Source organism: Spea bombifrons, chromosome 2, assembly GCF_027358695.1.
Source record: "Spea bombifrons isolate aSpeBom1 chromosome 2, aSpeBom1.2.pri, whole genome shotgun sequence".
NCBI lineage: Eukaryota > Metazoa > Chordata > Amphibia > Anura > Pelobatidae > Spea > Spea bombifrons.
In genome coordinates this window covers 78,610,271-78,630,818 of record NC_071088.1, presented here as the reverse complement: position 1 = coordinate 78,630,818, position 20,548 = coordinate 78,610,271, and the positions used below count along the sequence as shown (strand labels likewise).

The 20,548-nt window shown below is 41.1% G+C and overlaps 1 protein-coding gene across 2 annotated transcripts in view; it reads left to right on the top strand.

Moving 5' to 3' along the window:
• TPST1 (tyrosylprotein sulfotransferase 1) overlaps window positions 1–20,160 on the top strand; it is a 44,703-nt gene extending 24,543 nt beyond the window's left edge. The window contains exons 3-5 of one of the 2 annotated variants that reach the window (XM_053454894.1): window positions 2,600–2,798; window positions 14,555–14,605; window positions 20,121–20,160. In XM_053454894.1, the coding sequence (XP_053310869.1) occupies window positions 2,600–2,798; window positions 14,555–14,605; window positions 20,121–20,138 (268 nt within the window). In that variant the 3' untranslated portion in view covers window positions 20,139–20,160. Of the gene's footprint in view, window positions 1–2,599; window positions 2,799–14,554; window positions 14,606–18,101; window positions 18,763–20,120 lie in introns of those variants that run through there. The other variant, XM_053454893.1, reaches the window with a different exon arrangement.
• The last annotated feature ends 388 nt before the right edge of the window (window positions 20,161–20,548 follow it).

The window sequence follows — 20,548 nt, the reverse complement described above, 5'->3', positions numbered from 1 at the left end:
TAAACAATAGAATGGCACATTGTTAATCACCCAGCCGGACACATAGACCTCTTACACTAATAAATAAGTCTAAGAAGGAATGGACTTTGTTAGCATTGCCATGAAGAATCGGTGCGGTGTGGTGGTTGAGCAGGGAAAGTCACCCAAAAGGTCACATAACCGACAACAATGGTAGCCTCTGGGTCTGCAGATAAAGAAAGCTTATTGAAACAAAATGAGATTTAATAGCTTTTTGTTAATGCTAACCTACGTTATTGTGTAGAGCACTTTATTTTACGCACTAGAAGGTTTTTATTCTTGTTTTTTCTTGTTTTCTCACAGCTTTGTAATTACGGTACACTGTATGCAAATGTTAGACCATCAGACGCTGGAACATTTTGCTATGGTTTTAAACTTTAATGAGTTGTGTAATATATGGATGAAGGTTTATGTATTACAGGGTATAAAATTCACTTTGATTACATTATACAGTATTTTTAGATCACTGCAATCAGTGAGACTGGAAACCTTTTACATAATTAAAAGCAAGGAAAGATTTACAGTAACATATTGCATAGTGAAAGATAAAAATGAATCCTGTCCTTGGATAACCTCTCGACATATGTTTTCCAGAAGTATACTTATCTTTTTTAAATGCTTTGTATTAGGGCTGCAACTAACGATTATTTTAATAATCGATCAGTTGGCCGATTATTTTGTCGATTAATCGGATAAAAAAATACATTATTTTAAATTGAAGAAAAATTGCAATAAAAAACGTACAATTCACCCTTTCATCTCTTTATTGCAATGGCCTCTCTATTCACCTTCTTATTTTACTGACATAATAATAAAAGCTACAAGAACCCAAACACGGTGTTTCTCAAACTAGGTTTTAATACAAAGTTATTAGTAAATATTAATTCATATGTTAACTATTTTTCATATTTAATAAAAACTGAGAAAAAAGCCTTGTTAAAATTTTTAAATTTACCAAACTGCCCCCAGTTATGCACATCTGACCCCCAGCTTGCCACTCTGCCCCCATATATGCCTTATACCTCTTATATGCCAGATTCCACTGTGCCCCCTGATATGCCACTGTGCCCCTGATATGCCTTATACTCCTTATATGCCAGTGATATGCAACTGAGCCCCCTGATATACCTTTTACCCCCAGATTTGTTTTATGCCCCCCTGATATGCCTAATATCGATGTCTTATACCCCCATATGCCACTGAGCCCCCTGATATACCTTTTACCCCAGATATGTTTATGCCCCCCTGATATGCCTAATATCCATATGCCTTATACCCCCTATATGCCCTAAAAATTCATAATACCCCCCATACACCACTATAACTCACCCATACACCACTCTGGCTCCTCCCCCTCCCATACACCACTCTGGCTCCTCCCCTCCCATATACCACTCTGGCTCCTCCCCCTCCCAACCACCACTCTGGCTCCTCCCCCCTCTCATACTCCACTCTGCCTCCTCCCCCCTCCCATACACCACTCTGCCTCCTCCCCCCCCATACATCACTTTGCCTCCTCCCCCTCCCATATACCACTCTGCCTCCTCCCCTCCCATACTCCACTCTGCCTCCTCCCATACACCACTCTGGCTCCTGCTCCTCCCATACTCCACTCTGCCTCCTCCCATACATCACGTTGGCTCCTCCCCCTCCCATACATCACTTTGCCTCCTCCCCCCCTCCCATACTCCACTCTGCCTCCTGTGAACCTCCGTTTCTGACAAGACACCAGGGAGCCGGGTAGAGAGGCAGAGTGGCGTATGAGAGGGGGAGGAGCCAGAGTGGTGTATTGGAGGGTGGCTCCCATACACCCCTCTGACTCCTCCCCCCTCCCATACACCGCTCTGCCTCTCTACCCGGCTCCGTTACTGAAGGCACTTTCACTGCAGCTTCATAGAAGCCACAGTGTAAGTGAAGGGCAGTAACAGAGTCTGTCTGTGCGATGCAGACCCTCACCGGCTATCAGAGAGGATGATTCTCTGTCAGCCGGTGGGGGTCTGCATCGCACAGACAGACTCCGTTACTGCACTTCACTTACACTGTGGCTTCTATGAAGCTGCAGGGAAAGTGCCTGTCAGTAACGGTGCCGGGTAGAGAGGCAGAGTGATGTATGGGAGGGGGGAGGAGGCAGATGGGAGGGGGAGAGAGACGGAAGTGAGAGACCGGCAGACAGTGAGGGGAATCCAGGTCTCCTGCAGCGTTGCGGGGGATCTGGATTCCGGTGTTATAATCCGATCTCTGTTTGAGGTCAGATTATATAAGGAGAGGAGTTTTTCAGAGCATTTGCTCTGAAAAAAACCTCTTTTTATAATCGATAAAAATCGATCCGATTAATCGATGATGAAATTCGTTGACAACGATTTTCATTATCGATTATTATCGATTTTATGGATTAGTTGTTTCAGCCCTACTTTGTATTATATACTTGGTCTAGGATTTTGGTCTGCCCTTTTCTCATTTTGTTTAAGGCTTTACCATGCTGACTTCCATATGGTTAAGTGGTACCATAATAATTTGTGATTAGTCTATAGATACAATAATAGTAAGCTTTTACATTTTTTCCCCCCCTTCTTCTCCCTAGGGTTGAGCGATCTACTGACCAGGTCATCAAGCCAGTAAATGTGGAAGCCTTGTCTAAATGGGTGGGCAAGATCCCAGCAGATGTTTTACGGGACATGCCTGTCATTGCACCAATGTTGGCTAAACTCGGTTATGATCCATATGCCAATCCACCCAACTATGGAAAGCCAGATCAGAAGGTCATTGACAACACAAGACGGGTGAGTCTTTAAACCAGCATTACCTTACCCTGACCCTGCCTCGTCCCCCATTTCTACTAAATGGCCTATGTTTCCCACCAAGTACATAGACGCCTTATTTCCTTGCGCGTGCTTTATAAAATACTATACATTTGTAATCTATGCATTATATGGCAGAATACGGACAGGTTTAGTATACATTGTTATGAAGAAGGCGTCTTTATTAACCCCTTAAGGACAATGGCCGGTCTCTAAACCCATTGAAAACAGTGCATTTTGAGCCCGTACATGTACTAGCTTTGTCGTTAAGGGGTTAACAAAGTGAAATATTAAATTTTTCAGCTAAAAGACATTTCAGTCAGTAGTCAGATGTTTCACATTCATTTTGTAAACCATTCAACTACATGCCAGAATACAAAATGAAAGGGCAAATGGTGGAGGCTGGCAGCGAGCACGATAGATGAATGAATACATGTGCACGATGGTGGTTTTCAGGGTATCTCAGACAAAAAATGTCTTTCAAGTCTGAAAATTGCCTCTTTTACTTGGTAAACTTGGGCGTAAAGAGTTTAAATAAAACGTGCTGTATAGTAATTATATATATATATATATATTGGGTGTGGAAATTCTATCTAACAGTATAATGTAACCCTCTGGTTTTCCCCTAGTATTTTTCTGTTTAATATGATAAAGTATACATGTAGAAATGTTATCGATTGCAATCCCCATATGTCTTCAAAAACAGTGTGTGATTTTGTGTGGATAAAGCAAATAAGTGAGAGAGAAATAATGGTTTTAGAAAAAAAAAATGGCCAAAGTTCTAAAATGCTTTAGTTAAAAAAAAAAAAAAAAAAAAAAAAAAAGCTTTGGCCTTTTAGGGCTTAATTATATTCTGCTTCCATGGATTTTGTACGTATATGTATAATTTAATAGTTCACGGTGCATAGAAGGACGTATAATGTTCAATGGAGTTCTCCTTGTGGTTAATAGGCGTGTACATGTTTATCACTAGTCTGATGGAACAGACTGTAGCGGTTTATTAAATAATATTATTGTGAGGAATTGATTTTGCTCAGCGAGTTTTCAATGTGGTAATGCAGACGGAAATGATTGGCAGCTTAAGTGCATCATTAACGTTCATGCATGTTTGTGTTAAGCATGGAACCGTTTGTTTTACATTGATTAAGATGATGTCCATTTGGTTAAAGTATTACCTGACCTTTTGGATGCTATCAGTTTGCTTGTGATAAACTTCAGGGCATACACATATACAAATATACAAATAACCACAGGTTTTAGGCAAATCAATATTAAATGATCGGTTTTGTGCAAAAGCTGACTATTCGTGCTAAATAGGGAGAACTCATCCAGGCGTAACCTCAATAGGCTTTTGGATCAAAGCTGGAATACAGCATCAGGACACTATTGGCTGCCAGGTAACATTCTGCTCCATCTAATTTGTCCAAATGTAGTTTAAAGATCGTTGTAACTGGTGCTGCTTTTAAATCCATATACAATGCAGGAAACATGGGTATTATTCTGCCTGTGTCTGTTAATATCATTGAGAACTTTCAGATCTATATTATTGTAAGCATTAATGTACTATTTGGTCTAGGGCAGCTGAACTAGCTGCTGCCTCCTCCTACCCAGGTCCCACCTCAAGCTACATGTCATCTGTGTGTTGGGACATGATGTCTCTTGAGGATGTGCTGCACATGAGTACAAATCTCCACTGTAAATGAGCCAATAGATTTAGGTTTTCCTTACGTCATCTCCCCTAATCTTTCAGTAACCCTTCTCAGTCGGATGTACCAGAACATCGACATTTCCTTTTTTTTTTATTTATTTATTTTTTTTTTCCTTTTATATTTCATGTGGGCACTAATGACTTTAGTTGTCAGTAGTTTGGTGGAACAACAAAAACACCATCCATCATGTTGAGGACTGCCTATGTTTAATATATGAAGTTACGTTCCACCTTATTTGCTGTTGTTGTGTTGAAGAGAACACAATAAAATATATAGTGTGTTTGGGTGTTTATACACGCATACACACACCTCCACTCTGATTGGACCTTTGCCTTAAGCCCTGCCCGGCACAACTGACAATTCCCCCAATGACAAGTCTTTTATATGTGTGGATCTGTATCGTAGCTGTAATTATTCATTTGCATTTTGTGGCTAGGGCAGACTTGTCTGCATTCTTTAATTCCCTTGCTGCATTAAACCAGAGAGACATTCCCATCGTAGCCAGAAATCATTAAAAGGAAATGTAATACTTAAGCTCTCATCCACTGCTATTGTAATACAATCTTCCATTTTCATTCTCCCTTGGGGTTTTTATTGTTGGCACGACTTGAATGATTTCAGGGCTGTTCGGTGCTGCAAGCTTCCACATTAATGCACAAGGACAGTAACTGTATGTGCGCTTGTTGTTTTCATGGCAAGTTAAACCTTCTTGTTATCCTGGACTCTTCCCAGTCAAGTTAAATGAACAAAGCCTCCTGTTGCAGATATGTCCATGTAACATCCATATTTCAGTTGTCACAAGCCTGCATCGGCTGTTGGCCAGCCTCAGTATTGTTCAGCATTTACAGCCTCGTAGAGTGGTGAGTTGTAGATGATTTAGGGCTGCAATTGTGATCGGGTTTACCTAAAAAGAATTTCTTTAGTTCAGGCTTACTAAATGGAAACTAAAAGGGGATGTATTTGGTTAGATGTACATAGTCAAATTTTTATTTTAATTTGTTATGGCTAAATAGAAAAATGATGCATCGTAAACCAAGCAGTGAGGGAACACATTGGGTCCTGGAACTGCTGAAGACAATATGTGGCTTTCCCATACCAATTAGGTATTGACAGACCTACATGCTAGATGTGTACAAACAAACCATATGCACAACTGTGTGTCTAATAGTTAATTTCTGTTTAAATCCTCTAATACATGTTGGAATCTTTCATCTATAATTTCATTAATTGGCTGCATATTACCCATTTAGTGTGTTATCTTGCGTTTACCCCAGTCCACTAGTCAACCACTCACAATCCTTATCATACTGGCCATGATAAGCAGTTGACTTGTGTTGGCGATTGGACTGTACTGATCGCTTCTTAGAAGATCAGTCCGTGCATCATCATAAGTTAGAAATCTTCCTCTCAATTTTAAAAACTGAAACTTTCCTAAAATCCCAACCTTTATTGATTTCCTCTGAAATACCGGTACATCCATAAATTCAGACTTCTGTCACAAAACACGTTCAGGCTGATGATTTAATTTTTTTCTGCAGTTGAGAGATAATCTTTAAATCTCTACCCATGTTCATGACACCTGGGCATCAAAAAAGTGAAATTACAGCCTTTTTAGTTCCATCAGTATCAATGTGCTGCTTGAGAAAAAGTACTGTTTATGAACAACATTGCGTATACATTTAATAGCCTTGTAGCATAGTAATTGTGAATTGACACCAGAGCATAAAACGGTTATCGGTTGTGCCCATAGGAAGAACACAGCCTATATTGAGTTAACCCATAGGCCACTCCTGAACCAAAGTAATAAATATTCATTAATACTGCCATTCATTAAGGACTAGCCATATACTGCTGAAAGGCTGAATTTATTCTCAATAATAGAAATCTGTTCTTTTTATCACCAGTCCAACTGTAGAAGTTGAAAAGGCTTTCTTAAGCGAGGGGTTCGGATGAAATGTAGAAGACATGAGTAGGGTTTTCTATAAAAGGTTTCAAAAGTGGACCGGTCAACAGGAGCATTTAATTAGTTGCTGGGGTGACACCAGTCTTGTAACAGAATCACCCTTTATACACTAACCCCATTATGTGCATGTTTTACAATAGATACCTGCATTTGTAAAATATGCAAATGACCCTACAATAAGGGGAACCAAAACGTGGTGTGGAAACCAATGCTTGAGATATGCATCTTGCTGCTGATTCAGTAGTGGTCCAAAGGTCTTTGCAGTGGAAGACAAAGCATGCATAGTTCAAGATGGAAAATCAGTGCTGTAAGAGTGCTAATGTTTGCCAGATGGAAAATTGTCCAACATGAGTCAAATGTTTGGCATTGGGCACCTTATTTTAAGACATACTACACCAAACACACGATGATTAACATTCCTTAACCCATTTAATGCTCAACAGTCCAGCACGGCATCTCACAGCCACAGGGGCTGGATTTGTGAGCTTGCGGTAAATAATACTAATAGCAGTCCAGCAGATTTGTGTTACATGTTACATTTATATGTAAATACGTAATATAAATATTGCACTGCAGATGATATACGGTATATATTTGTGTGTGTATACAGTTGTGTGGAAAAAGTACACCCTCTTTGAATTCTATGGTTTTTAGGTCTCAGGACATAAGTCATCTGTTCCATAGCAGGTCTAAAAATTAGGTAAATATAACCTCAAATGAACAATACGTAACATATTACAACATCGTGATTTATTCAACAAAAGATAGCCAAATTTGAGAAGCCATCTGAAAAATTAAGTATACCTTACGCTTCAGTAGCTTGTAGAACCACCTTTAGCAGTAATAATTTGAAGTCATCGTTTTCTATATGACTTTATCGCGCTCTCTCATGCTGTTGTAGAGGAATTTTAGAGAATTATAATTGGGTTGAGGTCCGGACCTTGACTGGGCCATTGCAACAACTTGGTTCTTTTCTTTTTCAGCCCTTCTTTTGTAGGTTTGCTTGGGATCATTGTCCTGTTGCGTGACCCGATTTCAGCCAAGCTTTACCTGTCAGTCTCACATTTGACTCTGGAATGCTTTGGAATTCAGAGGAGTTCATGGTCAGCTAAATCACTGCAAAGTTCTCAGGTCTGCAAAACAAGCCTAAATCATCACCCTTCCACCACCGTGCTTGACGGTTGGTATGAGGTGTTTTAAGTTTATATGCAGTGTTTGTTTTATGCCAAATGTGGTGCTATGCATTATGGCCAAACATCTCCACTTTGGTCTCCTCTATCCAAAGGACTTATTCCAGTCTTGTGGATTGTTCAGATGTAACTTTGCAAACCTAAGCCGTGCTGCCATGTTTTTTTTTTTTTGTTTTGTTGTTTTTTTTTTAGAGAGATGAGGCTTTCTCATGGAAACCCTTTCAAATGAACCATACTTGTTTAGTCGTTTTCTTGTACTGTCATGAACTTGCACAATATGACTTTGGGGTGAATTTGCTGAGATGATTGTCCACTCCTGGGAAGGTTGGCAACTTTTCCATTTTTGCATGTTTCACTGTAGAATGATGGCCAGACCAGCAAACGGCTTTCATAGACGTGGTCGCCATTGCTGATATCAATTAATCCATGGCATTTAAAAAGCAGCACCTGTCTGATACTTAGCATCTTAATTCCTGTGGAAGCAGTTTTTCACACATGGCTTCTCCATTTTGGCTTTTTCTGTTGAATAAATCATGACATGCTCCATAATGTCATGTGTTATTGTTGATCTGAGATTGTATTTACCTAGTTTTTAGATCTTGCAATGAGCAGATGATTATGTCTTGATATATAAAACCATAGAATTCCAGTGTACTTTTTTCACATGACTGTGTGTGTGTGTGTGTATATACATATGTATTCGTGTATATATAATACCAAAAAATGTGTATGTACATGGGTCAGACCTGTTCCTGTCCTGCACAGTATGTAGGTGGATCGGTTAGGGAGCCTGTCCGTATTGACAGGTGTATTTTATTTTGCTTGATAAATATATATCTATGTATACAAGGCGTGTCATTCTCAGGACCATATCAAGAACCGTATCACTACTAGGGCTGAAACAACTAATCGATAAAATCGATAATAATCGATTATGAAAATCGTTGGCAACGAATTTCATCATTGATTAATCGTATCGATTTTTATCGATTTATAAAAAGAGGTTTTTTTTTTCAGAGCAAATGCTCTGAAAAACTCCTCTCCTTATAATAATCCGATCTCAAACAGAGATCGGATTATAACACCGGAATCCAGATCCCCCGCAACGCTGCAGGGGACCTGGATTCTCCTCACTGTCGGCCGGTCTCTCACTTCCGTCTCTCTCCCCCCTCCCATACACCCCTCTGACTCCTCCCCCTCCCATACATCACTCTGCCTCTCTCCCGGCTCCGTTACTGACAAGGACTTTCACTGCAGCTTCATAGAAGCCACAGTGTAAGTGAAGTGCAGTAACGGAGGCTGTCTGTGCGATGCAGACACTCACAGGCTGACAGAGAATCATCCTCTCTGTCAGCTGGTGGGGGTCTGCATCGCACAGACAGCCTCCGTTACTGTCAGAAACGGAGCCGGGTAGAGAAGCAGAGCGGTGTATGGGAGGGGGAGGAGTCAGAGGGGTGTATGGGAGCCACCCTCCCATACACCGCTGTGGCTCCTCCCCCTCCCATACACCACTCTGCCTCTCTACCCGGCTCCCTGGTGTCTAGTGAAGATCCGTTGCTGACAGGAGGCAGAGTGGAGTATGGGAGGGGGGAGGAGGCAGAGTGGAGTATAGGAGGGGGAGGAGCCAGAGTGGAGTATGGGAGGGGGAGGGGCCAGAGTTGTATGGGAGAGGGGAGGAGGCAGAGTGGAGTATGGGAGGTGGGAGGAGGCAACATGATATATGGGAGGGGGAGGAGGCAGAGTGGTGTATGGGAGGGGGGGAGGAGGCAGAGTGGTGTATGGGGGGGGGAGGCAGAGTGGTGTATGGGGGGGGAGGCAGAGTGGTGTATGGGAGGGGGGAGGAGGCAGAGTGGAGTATGGGAGGGGGAGGAGGCAGAGTGGTGTATGGGAGGGGGGAGGAGGCAGAGTGGAGTATGGGAGGGGGAGGAGGCAGAGTGGAGTATGGGAGGAGGCAGAGTGGAGTATGGGAGGTGGGAGGAGGCAACGTGATATATGGGAGGGGGAGGAGGCAGAGTGGTGTATGGGAGGGGGGGAGGAGGCAGAGTGGTGTATGGGAGGGGGGGGGAGGAGGCAGAGTGGTGTATGGGAGGGGGGGAGGAGGCAGAGTGGTGTATGGGGGGGGAGGAGGCAGAGTGGTGTATGGGAGGGGGGGAGGAGGCAGAGTGGTGTATGGGAGGGGGGAGGAGGCAGAGTGGTGTATGGGAGGGGGGAGGAGGCAGAGTGGAGTATGGGAGGGGGAGGAGGCAGAGTGGAGTATAGGAGAGGGAGGAGCCAAGGTTGTGTATGGGTGAGTTATAGTGGTGTATGGGGGGTATTATGAATTTCAGGGCATATAGGGGGTATAAGGCATATCGATATTAGGCATATCAGGGGGTCAGAAAACATCTGGGGGTAAAAGGTATATCGGGGGCTCAGTTGCATATCACTGGCATATAAGGAGTATAAGGCATATCAGGGGCACAGTGGCATATCAGTTTGAGAAACACCGTGTTTGGGTTCTTGTAGCTTTTATTATTATGTCAGTAAAATAAGAAGGTGAATAGAGAGAGGCCATTGCAATAAAGAGATGAAAGTGTAAATTGTACGTTTTTTATTACATTATTTTAAATTTAAAAAAATTGCATTTTTTTATCCGATTTAATCGAAAAAATAATCGGCCAACTAATCGATTATTAAAATAATCGTTAGTTGCAGCCCTAATCACTACCTTTGCATAATTGTATTGATCATGTTAAAAAACATGGTGGTAAGAAAACATTGCGGTCAATTTTGGTGACGATGATGATATTAATCATCACTGCCAGAAATCTGACACTTGTGGTATACGTAAGATGGATTTTGCGGCTACGTGAGTAGTCTTTACTTTTCTTGGCAAGTATATTTTTCTTTTCACAAAACATCCAATAATAATTTCTGCATTTACAGACATTATATATATTATATACTACAGGCCTCTTTCCGTGCAACAGGAATGTTATTGTAAAAGATTTTAATTTGGTCTGCTTTATTTTTTTGAGAAAGCTTTTCCAGGTCCTCAGGAAGCCGATCTATTTCCTGTTCTCTCCTTGCATGCTCCCACACATATTGTCAGGAGGCAGAGCTCATCGTGGTACTCTTTGCCCTTAAGATGAATAGCCTCAGTTGGTAGCTGTGTTGTGCTACATTCCTCTTAAAGTGGCCCATCTCCCCAGTCTAGTGCTACATCATACTACATACAGATCCATTTTGGAAGCTACATGAAAAAAATGTCTTTAAACTGTATTTTATGCAAGCAGTTTTGCTACATACAAAGTGGTGTTTGCTTTTACTGTCTTTTTATTATATATCTTTTTATACCCAGTGTAAATACCAGACCCTTTATAAGCTAGCAGTAACCAGAGTTCATTTTTACCAGCACCATGAAAACTAACTTGAAGAGACCATTCAAAAATGTTTTCGCAGGTCCTAAAAAATTTAATATTTTTATTGAGCCCATGGCATTAGTGGTTTTCAAAAAAACAAACAAACATATTTTAATGGTCTTTATTGGCTTATACAGTAAATATTAATGGAAAAGTCTAAACGCCAAAATTGTGTTTATAGAAAATTGACCACAATATGAATTAAACTCTAATGCTCTTTATTGCATGCATTCTTTCGGTACTCAACTGAGACTTCTGTCTGGTTTTCATTTTCTCTCCAACCTCTTTTGAAACTAAGAATCATTTATATGTCAGCTTCTTTTACATGCTCAGAAGGACTCTTATTGCAGTCACTGAAGCACCAGGTGTTCAGATAGCATTCATGTGATTGGCTGTTACTACTTTAAGTTGAGGCACAGCTTTCATTGACTAGAATGGGAGTTTGGCTGAGAATGTGCGAGAAGCATTCCATTGTATGCTTCCTGCTTTCATTACAGGCAGCTGGAGGTGGAGTTAGAGACAGAAGAACGCCAGTAACTAAACGCATTCAATGATTTACATACAGTAAGATGTCCAAGCAATATTTTCAGCTAATAGTGTTCTGTCACGTGAAGATTACTTCCATACCGATTATAAATCTGTAAACACCAATTTCTTGAAGCTTACAACAACACTTTGAACTGGAATCTAGGTTTAGAAAATAAGTCTGAGGTTTATGTCCAAGTGAAGTTGTTGAGGAAATATCCTACTATATGGTGTGTGGAAGGAAACTCTCTTTAAGCTATGGAATCAGCAGAGTGTTGGTGACATTTACCCCACTATTGGCCTCAGCCCTCAGTGACCCTCTCCTGTGATCTTATGTGGTCTTCTGCATCGTGACTGAGTTACTCTTATTCCTAAACGGTTTCACTACAATATCTAGCAGAGATGAAATTTCACAAACTCACTTATTGCAAAGGTGGCTTCTTATCACATTACAGGCTCAAGTTCACTGAGCTCTTCAGAATGACCCATTTTTTCCCAAGTGTTTGCAAATGCAGGCTGCATGGCAAGGTGCTTGATTTTATACACCTGTGACAATGGGTCTGATTGAAACACCTGAATTCAATAATTGTGTTGATGTGTCCCTATACCCTTTTGTCCATTATAGTGTACACTGATCAGCCATAACATTATGACTAGAGACAGGTGAAGTGAATGACACTGATAATCTTGTTGTTATGGCACCTGTCAGTTGGTGGCATATATTTAGGGCTGCAACAACTAATCGATAAAATCGATAATAATCGATAATGAAATTCGTTGCCAACGAATTTCATTATCGATTAGTTGAATCGATTATTATCGATTTATAAAATGAGGGTTTTTTCAGAGCAAACTGAAAAATACCCCTCATTATATAATCCGTTTGAGTGACTCACAGCAGCAGCTCCTACTTACCAGTCCCTCCCTGTAATCACTGTGACAACTGGCCCCGCCCCCTTCCTTCTCCCAGAAGGCCAGAACCACATGGCTGTGACACTCACCTAACTAAGTATGAAATTAATATTTGGGCTATTGAAAGTTAGGGGAGGTTGGGGTTAATTTAGGGGCAGTTATGGTTAATGGGGTGTTTAGGGTTAATTTAGGGGCAGTTATGGTTAATGGGGTGTTTAGGGGCAACTATGGTTAATGGGGTGTTTAGGGGCAGTTATGGTTAATGGGGTGTTTAGGGTTAATTTAGGGGCAGCTATGGTTAATGGGGTGTTTAGGGTTAATTTAGGAGCAGCTGCGGTTAATGGGGTGTTTGGGGTTAATTTGAGGCAGTTGTGGTTAATGGTGTGTTTAGGGTTAATTTAGGGCTGTTGTGGTTGACAGGGTCTTTAGGGTTAATTTAGGGGATGCTGTGGTTAATGGGGTGTTTAGGGTTAATCTAGGGACAGTTATGGTTAATGGGGTGTTTAGGGTTAATTTAGGGTAGTTGTTTTGATGGGGTATTTAGAGTTAATTTAGGGGTAGTTATGGTTAATGGGATGTTTAGCGTTAATTTAATGAGGACTGAGGGTTAATTTAATAAAGTTAACTTAAGGTGCAGTTAGAGATAAAGGGGGGCAGACTAAAGGGAATCTAAATCCTGGGGGCAGTGAAGATTAACCCAGTACTTATTTATAAAAGTATGGTGTCAGTGTGCTGTGAACGGGTCTGTGACTCTATGAGGGGACTATGAGATATCTGGGGGGTATAAGGCATATCTGGGGAGGACGGAGTGACATATCTGGGGGTATAAGGCATATACATTATATAAGGCATATGTGGGGAGGGCAGTGTGGCATGTCTGGGGAGGATGGAGTGGTGTATAAGGCATATCTGGGGGTAGAGTGGAGTGGCATATGTGGGGAGGGCAGCGTGGCATGTCTGGGAGGCAGCGTGGCATGTCTGGGGAGGATGGAGTGGTGTATCAGGGGGTATAAGGCGTATCAGGCACAGTGGTATATGTGGGAGGCAGCATGGAGTGGTATATGTGGGAGGCAGCGTGGAATGGTATATGTGGAGTGGTATATGTGGGAGGCAGCGTGGAGTGGTATATGTGGGAGGCAGCGTGGAGTGGCATATGTGGGAGGCAGCATGGAGTGGCATATGTGGGAGGCAGCGTGGAGTGGCATATGTGGGAGGTAGCATGGAGTGGCATATGTGGGAAGCAGCGTGGCATGTCTGGGAGGCAGCGTGGCATGTCTGGGAGGCAGCATGGCAAGCCTGGGCTCAAATGTGCATAAATTGGGGGGGCTGGTTGGGAAATAAAGACAAGAAATGCATTTTATCATTTTTTTTTATTCTGCTGTTTGTATTTAACATCATTTGTTTATTAAATTATTTTAAATAAATGAAAAATTTACATTCATTTTTTTTTTATCCGATTAATCGATTAATCGACAAAATAATCGGCCAACTAATCGATTATGAAAATAATCGTTAGTTGCAGCCCTACATATATTAGACAGCAAGTGAACATTTTGTCCTCAAAGTTGAACCACATAGCACTAAATGCTCCAATGTGGGGGTAGTATTTGTTATATAGAACATGATCGTGTTTGATAAGGCCTTGTTGTATATATTACACAAATACATATACTACATGTGATGTAACTGCTACAGGTTGTTGCAGGAATGAAAAAGCATGTAGGCATGCCTGTCAATATGTGTAGATTGGACTAGTGGCATCACCATGCATGCAGAATACTTGGAGGTATATGGAAATATGTAGTATGAAATGTTTAAATAAAGACAAAGTTTATGAAGCCAGCTTAACTTTATTTTTATTTAAGAGCCAGAAAGGGCACAAATTCACCATCAGTATTATTTTAAGAGCCCAGTTATTTGATTTCTGGGATTTGCCCAGCCTTTGCCAAAGTCAATTGGGCAATATCAAGTTTCATGCAATCTCAGAACTTGACAAAGCTGTATTTGATCCTGGAATTTTTTTTTATTTTGTTGGCAGGTCTATAAAGGTGAATTTCAACTGCCTGATTTCCTGAAAGAAGTACCTCAGGTAGGACACTTCCTTCTATAGGTCTTTCATGTTGCGACTTTCCATGGCACATGCAGACTACTTACCCCAGAATTTTCTGAAGTATGAGACACTTGTGTTTAATATTTTATAGAGCATTTTGGGAGCATCACAATCCGTGATTCCTCCATTTCAGGTTTTTACCAGTTTGCTAGGTAATCCCACAACAGATGCGCCTAATCATCACACCTATATGAAAACCATGGGCTCTGTAGGGATTTGTGGTAATTCAGCCAAAAGAGCATTTGTAAGGTCAGACATTGACGTTGGATGAGAAGGCCTGGCTCGCAATATCTGTTTCAGTTCATTCCAAAGGTGTTCGATGGGGTTGAAGTCAGCAGGCCATTTGTGTTCATCCATACCAACCTTATCAAATCATTTGGTGATTAGTCAGGGATTTGGATTGTAAACCAATGGATTTACGACCACATTGAATCAAGCTAATACTTCCCAGATGTCCCCAGATGACTCGCTGATCTATCTAAAGCCTTAGGAAAATAAAAATGATATGATTAAGTCAATTTTTTTGGTTCGTTTTAAGACAGGAATAAGTCGCCTAAATAAGTTTAACTCTCAAGCAAGAAAGAGTATGTTGCAAAGTTTATTTATTTTTGCTAAACACTATGCTACACAGCATTAATATGCATCAGCATGGGGTTGTGCATTTATGATTGCAATTCATGACCATATCCAAGATCCAAGCTTACTTAGCTGATCTCTTGTATGTATAATAATGACATGTGGGTTTAATTGGATTAGGGTATGAGACTGAGCTCACATTCACATTCACGAGAATAATACTTATTCTGAAATAGAACTTTCATGGGAACATATGTTAGCTGTTTTGCAATTACACAATACTATTGGCTTTTATTGTCTGAATTTGAAAGTTTATATTTCCACAAGACCTTAGCTATACAATAATTTGACATGGGGACAGTCAATGAGTCACATTTGCCCTCTGGGCTACTCATATTTTAAGAAGTTGGGCAACTACCAGAAATGGGCCATGTTTAATTTTTGACTACTGCGATACAATAAAACTACTACTGTATCACAGGGTTTGACAAATTTGTTGTGACTCTAGGCGCCAGGTAAAAAAGTTAGGAGCCAGAATTTTTTTAACTAACAGTTGGTCAGGAGTGATCTGATCATCATCAGCCCACTTTTTAAACTCACAGCATTTGACCTGGAAGCACCCTGGACTTTCAGGTCAGTGCTGTTTTTTTGTTGTTGTTGTTTTTTAACCCTTTCAATGCTGATGTTCCATTGGAGCACAGCATTGACTGATATTTAGTCCCCACAAGCTTGTGGGGACAAATGTTAACCCCTGCAATGCCACGAATGTGTCATACACAATTGTGGCATTGAAGGGGTTAACGCTGTACTGTCGCTCTCAGGTAGCAGGGGAGTGTTGGGGCTGCTCTCCACACTCATGGGGAGACCAAAGAACCCTCTCCCCTGTCCCTGGCGCTGCCTCTGGCAGCTGGGACTCAAATTGCTGGTCTATAGACCAGCCATTGCAGGGGGAGTCTCTGATGACTGCTGTATGCTTCCATGCCTACAGGAATCATCAAAGGGCTTGTGGGGGCTCGTTTTTGCTGTTGCTGGTCTGCCTGGGCAGCAGCAGAGCACCGTACAAAACGGGAATTAACCCCTAAATGCCGCGGCATTGAAGGGGTTAACGCTGCACTGTCGCTCTCATGGAGCGATCAGGCAGCTGGGGGGGTGTTGTGTCAGGTCCCCACACTTGTGTGGAGACCCAATCAACACACAACCCCCTTCCCTGAAGCTGCCTGTGGCAGCTGAAAACGCGATTGCAGGTTTTGCAGCAACCGCGTTTTCAGCCTACATGCTCACTCCGTGGGAGTGTTCTCAGGCTCGGGGGCGGGCTCGGAGTGGCTGTGCTGTCTGCGCAGACTCCTGGGCAGACAGCAGCAGCGCCCCCGTGTGGTGACTCAGCCTCTTACATCCACAATTTTTTCTGGATGTAAGAGGCTGACAAAACCTAGGCGCCAGGACAAAATTCTCTGTCACCATGGCGACCTGGCGCCTGGGATTTGTCGAGCCCTGCTGTATCAGCCTTTAGTTTGGGTAGCATGATTCTTATGATCCTACTTTTACAAGTCCATTGGTTGTTCTTTGTTGGGGTAAAACCTGTAGAACCCGGTTTTATTGGCTGTACAGTTTGTTTAGATGGCATTTTAACTTGAGAAAACTCTTTTTAACCATGTAATCTAAGTTTATGTATGCCACACTTTATAGAAGCGACCGTCACATTACATTCGTGCAATAAGGCTCTCGTATGCCCCATAGAGTAACTTTCCACTCACTGAGACATTGATCCCTTGAAGTGAATACTTACCTCTACTGAGTTAACTGAATAAAGCTAAATGGCCTCAAAATCTGTCTACAACAATTGAAGTGTGTATTATCTTTTATTTACCAAATACGAACAAACTATGCAGTGCTGTACAGTTTAGGTGTGGCAGTTAACACATACAAAACAAATATACATTAATACATACAGATACATCAGGAGTGGAGGAACCTGCTGTAAAGCTTGCCATCTAGCCTTATGTCTTTGAGGGCCCTGCTCAAAACCTTACAATTTAAGGGAGTAGCAAAAGGAGGGGTGAAAAGAGGAAGTAGTAGCTTTCTTGTAGCAGTAATTAGGGCTAAGTGGTTTCAGCCTGCAAAAGAGGATGTATCGATTAAAATGAGTGGGTTAGTGCTTGGTCTCCGAAGATGGCTAGCACACAACTTATGCTATAAGAGAAGAAAGAGGTGAAATAGGAGAAAGATGTTTTAGGTGAAAAGGGGCGGAGATATGGCTGTAGGAGGCCCGAGTGGGAGGGGATCAGGAGAAAGGCGTGTACATTTCAAAAGGTAAATACCATTGTTTGGTCAAAAAAAAAAAAACAGTCCCCAAGAATACATATTTGGTACATATACAGGAACACATGCATAATACAAAATATAAATCAATAAACTTGCTTGCAGATCTGGCAAAGTGTGTGTGTGTGTGTGTGTGTATATATATAATATATATAAATTACAATACTGCGTGGTCTGTACAAGTGACAGCAGATATTTTGTCAGAGGTGAAGAGGGATGATAAGTCAGATTGAAGCTACACTAATGACCAACATGCAGCAGGCAGGTTCTGTTATATGATTCAGTGACACTTTGTAAAATATTTAAACATGAAAGGAAAATTCACATTGAATATAATTATTTTCAGGGCGCTGGTAGGGGCTCAAATAACGGCTACTCTCTTGCCGCCTACATCAGACCTAAAACACTGGACTGATCGGTCTGAGATAAGCGTGTCCCTAAAACGCCTTGCGCTAAATTTGGGGCTAATTTATTTGTTTACTGTAAGTGTAACTGGAAATAAAGCATGTGTTGCACAGCTGCTTAGTTGGTATTTGACAGAACTGTATATAGAAACAAGATCTTGTTTCTTCTGTTCTAGCCAAAGAAGACAAAAGAAGGCAATTCATGAGGCAAGATCGTCATTGCATGCGTTATTTATATTCATTGGCTTTGGGCTTTCTGTACACTAAATATCTGGGAATCCATGTGGATGATATTTGTAGTTAGCAGCTTTTCTGCTTTAAGAGCTGCATGAATGCCTCTCCATCTTTTTAAATGCCTTATTGTCTGAATCGTGATCCAGTAAATGTATGAAAGCATTCTATTCGCAATGGCTTCTCTTGCATGTCTGGTTTGGGCAGTAAGGCTGTGAATTGGATCCTAAACCGCTAAATACATATAATGTTCAAACCCTTCCAGGAAAGGAGCTGATTTCATTATAGGCAATGCAGGTCTAACAGAATAAGTCCATCTTTCTTGGAAGTACTCCTGTATTCCATATGTTGTTACGAGCAACCAGTAATGTAGTTGCATCTAGTAGGTGACCTTTTCCCATTCTCATTGTACGTGGAAAGCTGCATAACCCTATTACAACACCTTCAATTTTCTGAACATTTACTGATTAACAATGCAATCCCAGGTCAAGGTGTTGAATTTTACAATTGTGATGTTTCTAAACTAAATGGTTGATCAGTAAAACTTGATTTCAGCCATTGAGTATTTCACCTGTAGGCCCAATGAAAAGTTGTAGTATTAGTGTGCATGACAGAACTTGACACATACAAAGAAGGTACATAAGGTAGACAGGGTCATACTCAATTGTAAGATCTAGAGTTATTGGAATACAGAAGAAATGCAAGTTATGGAATAGAAGGTCAGATAGCTAGGGAAAAAAGGTGTCGGCTAGACAGGTGGTATCAGAGGATGAAGGGGTGAACATTAGATGAGTAGTTTGTAGACTTCTTTAAAGATGTGAGTTTTGAGCTTGTTTCCCTCATGTATTGTTAGGGAGGGAGAGAGCTAGTATGTAGCAGTGGGTTGTAGAGATTTTGGTCCGCCCCAAGTGAAGTCTTGGTCGCTTCTCAGTAGGGAGAATGAATCAATAGGAAGTGGAATCAGAAAGGTATTATGGAAATTGAGGTGGGAAACTTCAAATGGCAAAAAACGCCAATCTTCAGTAATCAAGGATCAAGGGAGAGAATGCATCCAGTAAAGAGCTTGATGAAATACTAGCGCCCCCCCCCCCAAAAAAAAGCTGGCCACCCTTTTTATTATACAGGTTATAAGAGGTCTGGCGTGGATAAGGTTTGTAGTAGTATCAGAAGTTTAAACGTGGCTTCTAATAAAATAACAAAATTTTGCCTTGGGCTATAATGTCAAAAAGGGTTAACAATTTGTAGTGGTTTTTGTTGTATTGTTTAATGAACCAACTTGGGAGCTGTTCCTTGCTTGCTACAGCTGTCGTCTATCTTGCATGTAAGAACCCAAATAATTTTTTATATGTAACCCCTTCTTTGCCAGAACAATGCTTGGTACTCATATTTACCGCAGTGGAGGAGTTTTTTTTTTTGGGGGGGGGGGATTTAACCTGTACAGGTGTCACCAAGTCTCCAGACTTCGGTAGGTATAAGACAAACATGTCACAAAACAATGTAACATCTATTCAGCTCCCTGCACTTTGATATATTTTAAATAAGTTGTATTCACCAGAAGTAACTATCTGGAGTGCTTACTCAAGATCCAAAATATAGTAAGTGACGTACTGACAAGATAAAGAGGGACATAACAGTTTAGGGGTCTAGGTAAAAAAAAAAAAATACATGTCCCTGTTGTGTAGTTCTCTCCTCTCCATGCTGGCCGCACTGTCCGCTGGGTACGCGAAGCAGCCGTCAATGCTTTGAGTTCTGTAACCTTTCTACTGGTCTGCTGCTCCTTGTAGGGTGTGTAATAACTGCTTAGCCTTGCTAGTGAAGACATTTGAATTTCTTTATTCTTTGTTTAAAGATGCATTAAGCTTTGATTTGCTAATGCACGTTTTTTTTTTACACCCTTCAAAATGACAGTATTCAACTACACCAACTTTATTCAACTAAATATTTGTTTCATTTGTTTCTTACAGACTGAAGCGGTAGACTAATGTGTTTGTCCTTGAGTTAAGGTAACTATATATATATATATATATATATTTTTTTTTTACTAAGTCATAAAATGTAGCATTTATGACATGATTATGTATGAAAGAGACTGTACTTGTTGTTGTTCTGTGTATAAACACACATTAACTGGGGGAGGCATGCGTCCTTTTGCTAATCCAAAAACACTAAACTTTGGTGGTCGTCTTATAATGGGGCAAATACGGTATTATTGATTGCACTCTTTGTTTACTGATGCCTTGAGTGTTGGCCATATAAAACCTTTTGTTCCCCTTCAATCTAAGTAGTTGCAAATGGTTTATGCAAAGTAATTTTGTCTGTTTTGTTTCAGGAAGCGGCTATGTAATAAAGGCTTTCTTTTCTCAATCAACACTGGTTCCTTCTCACCATGGGA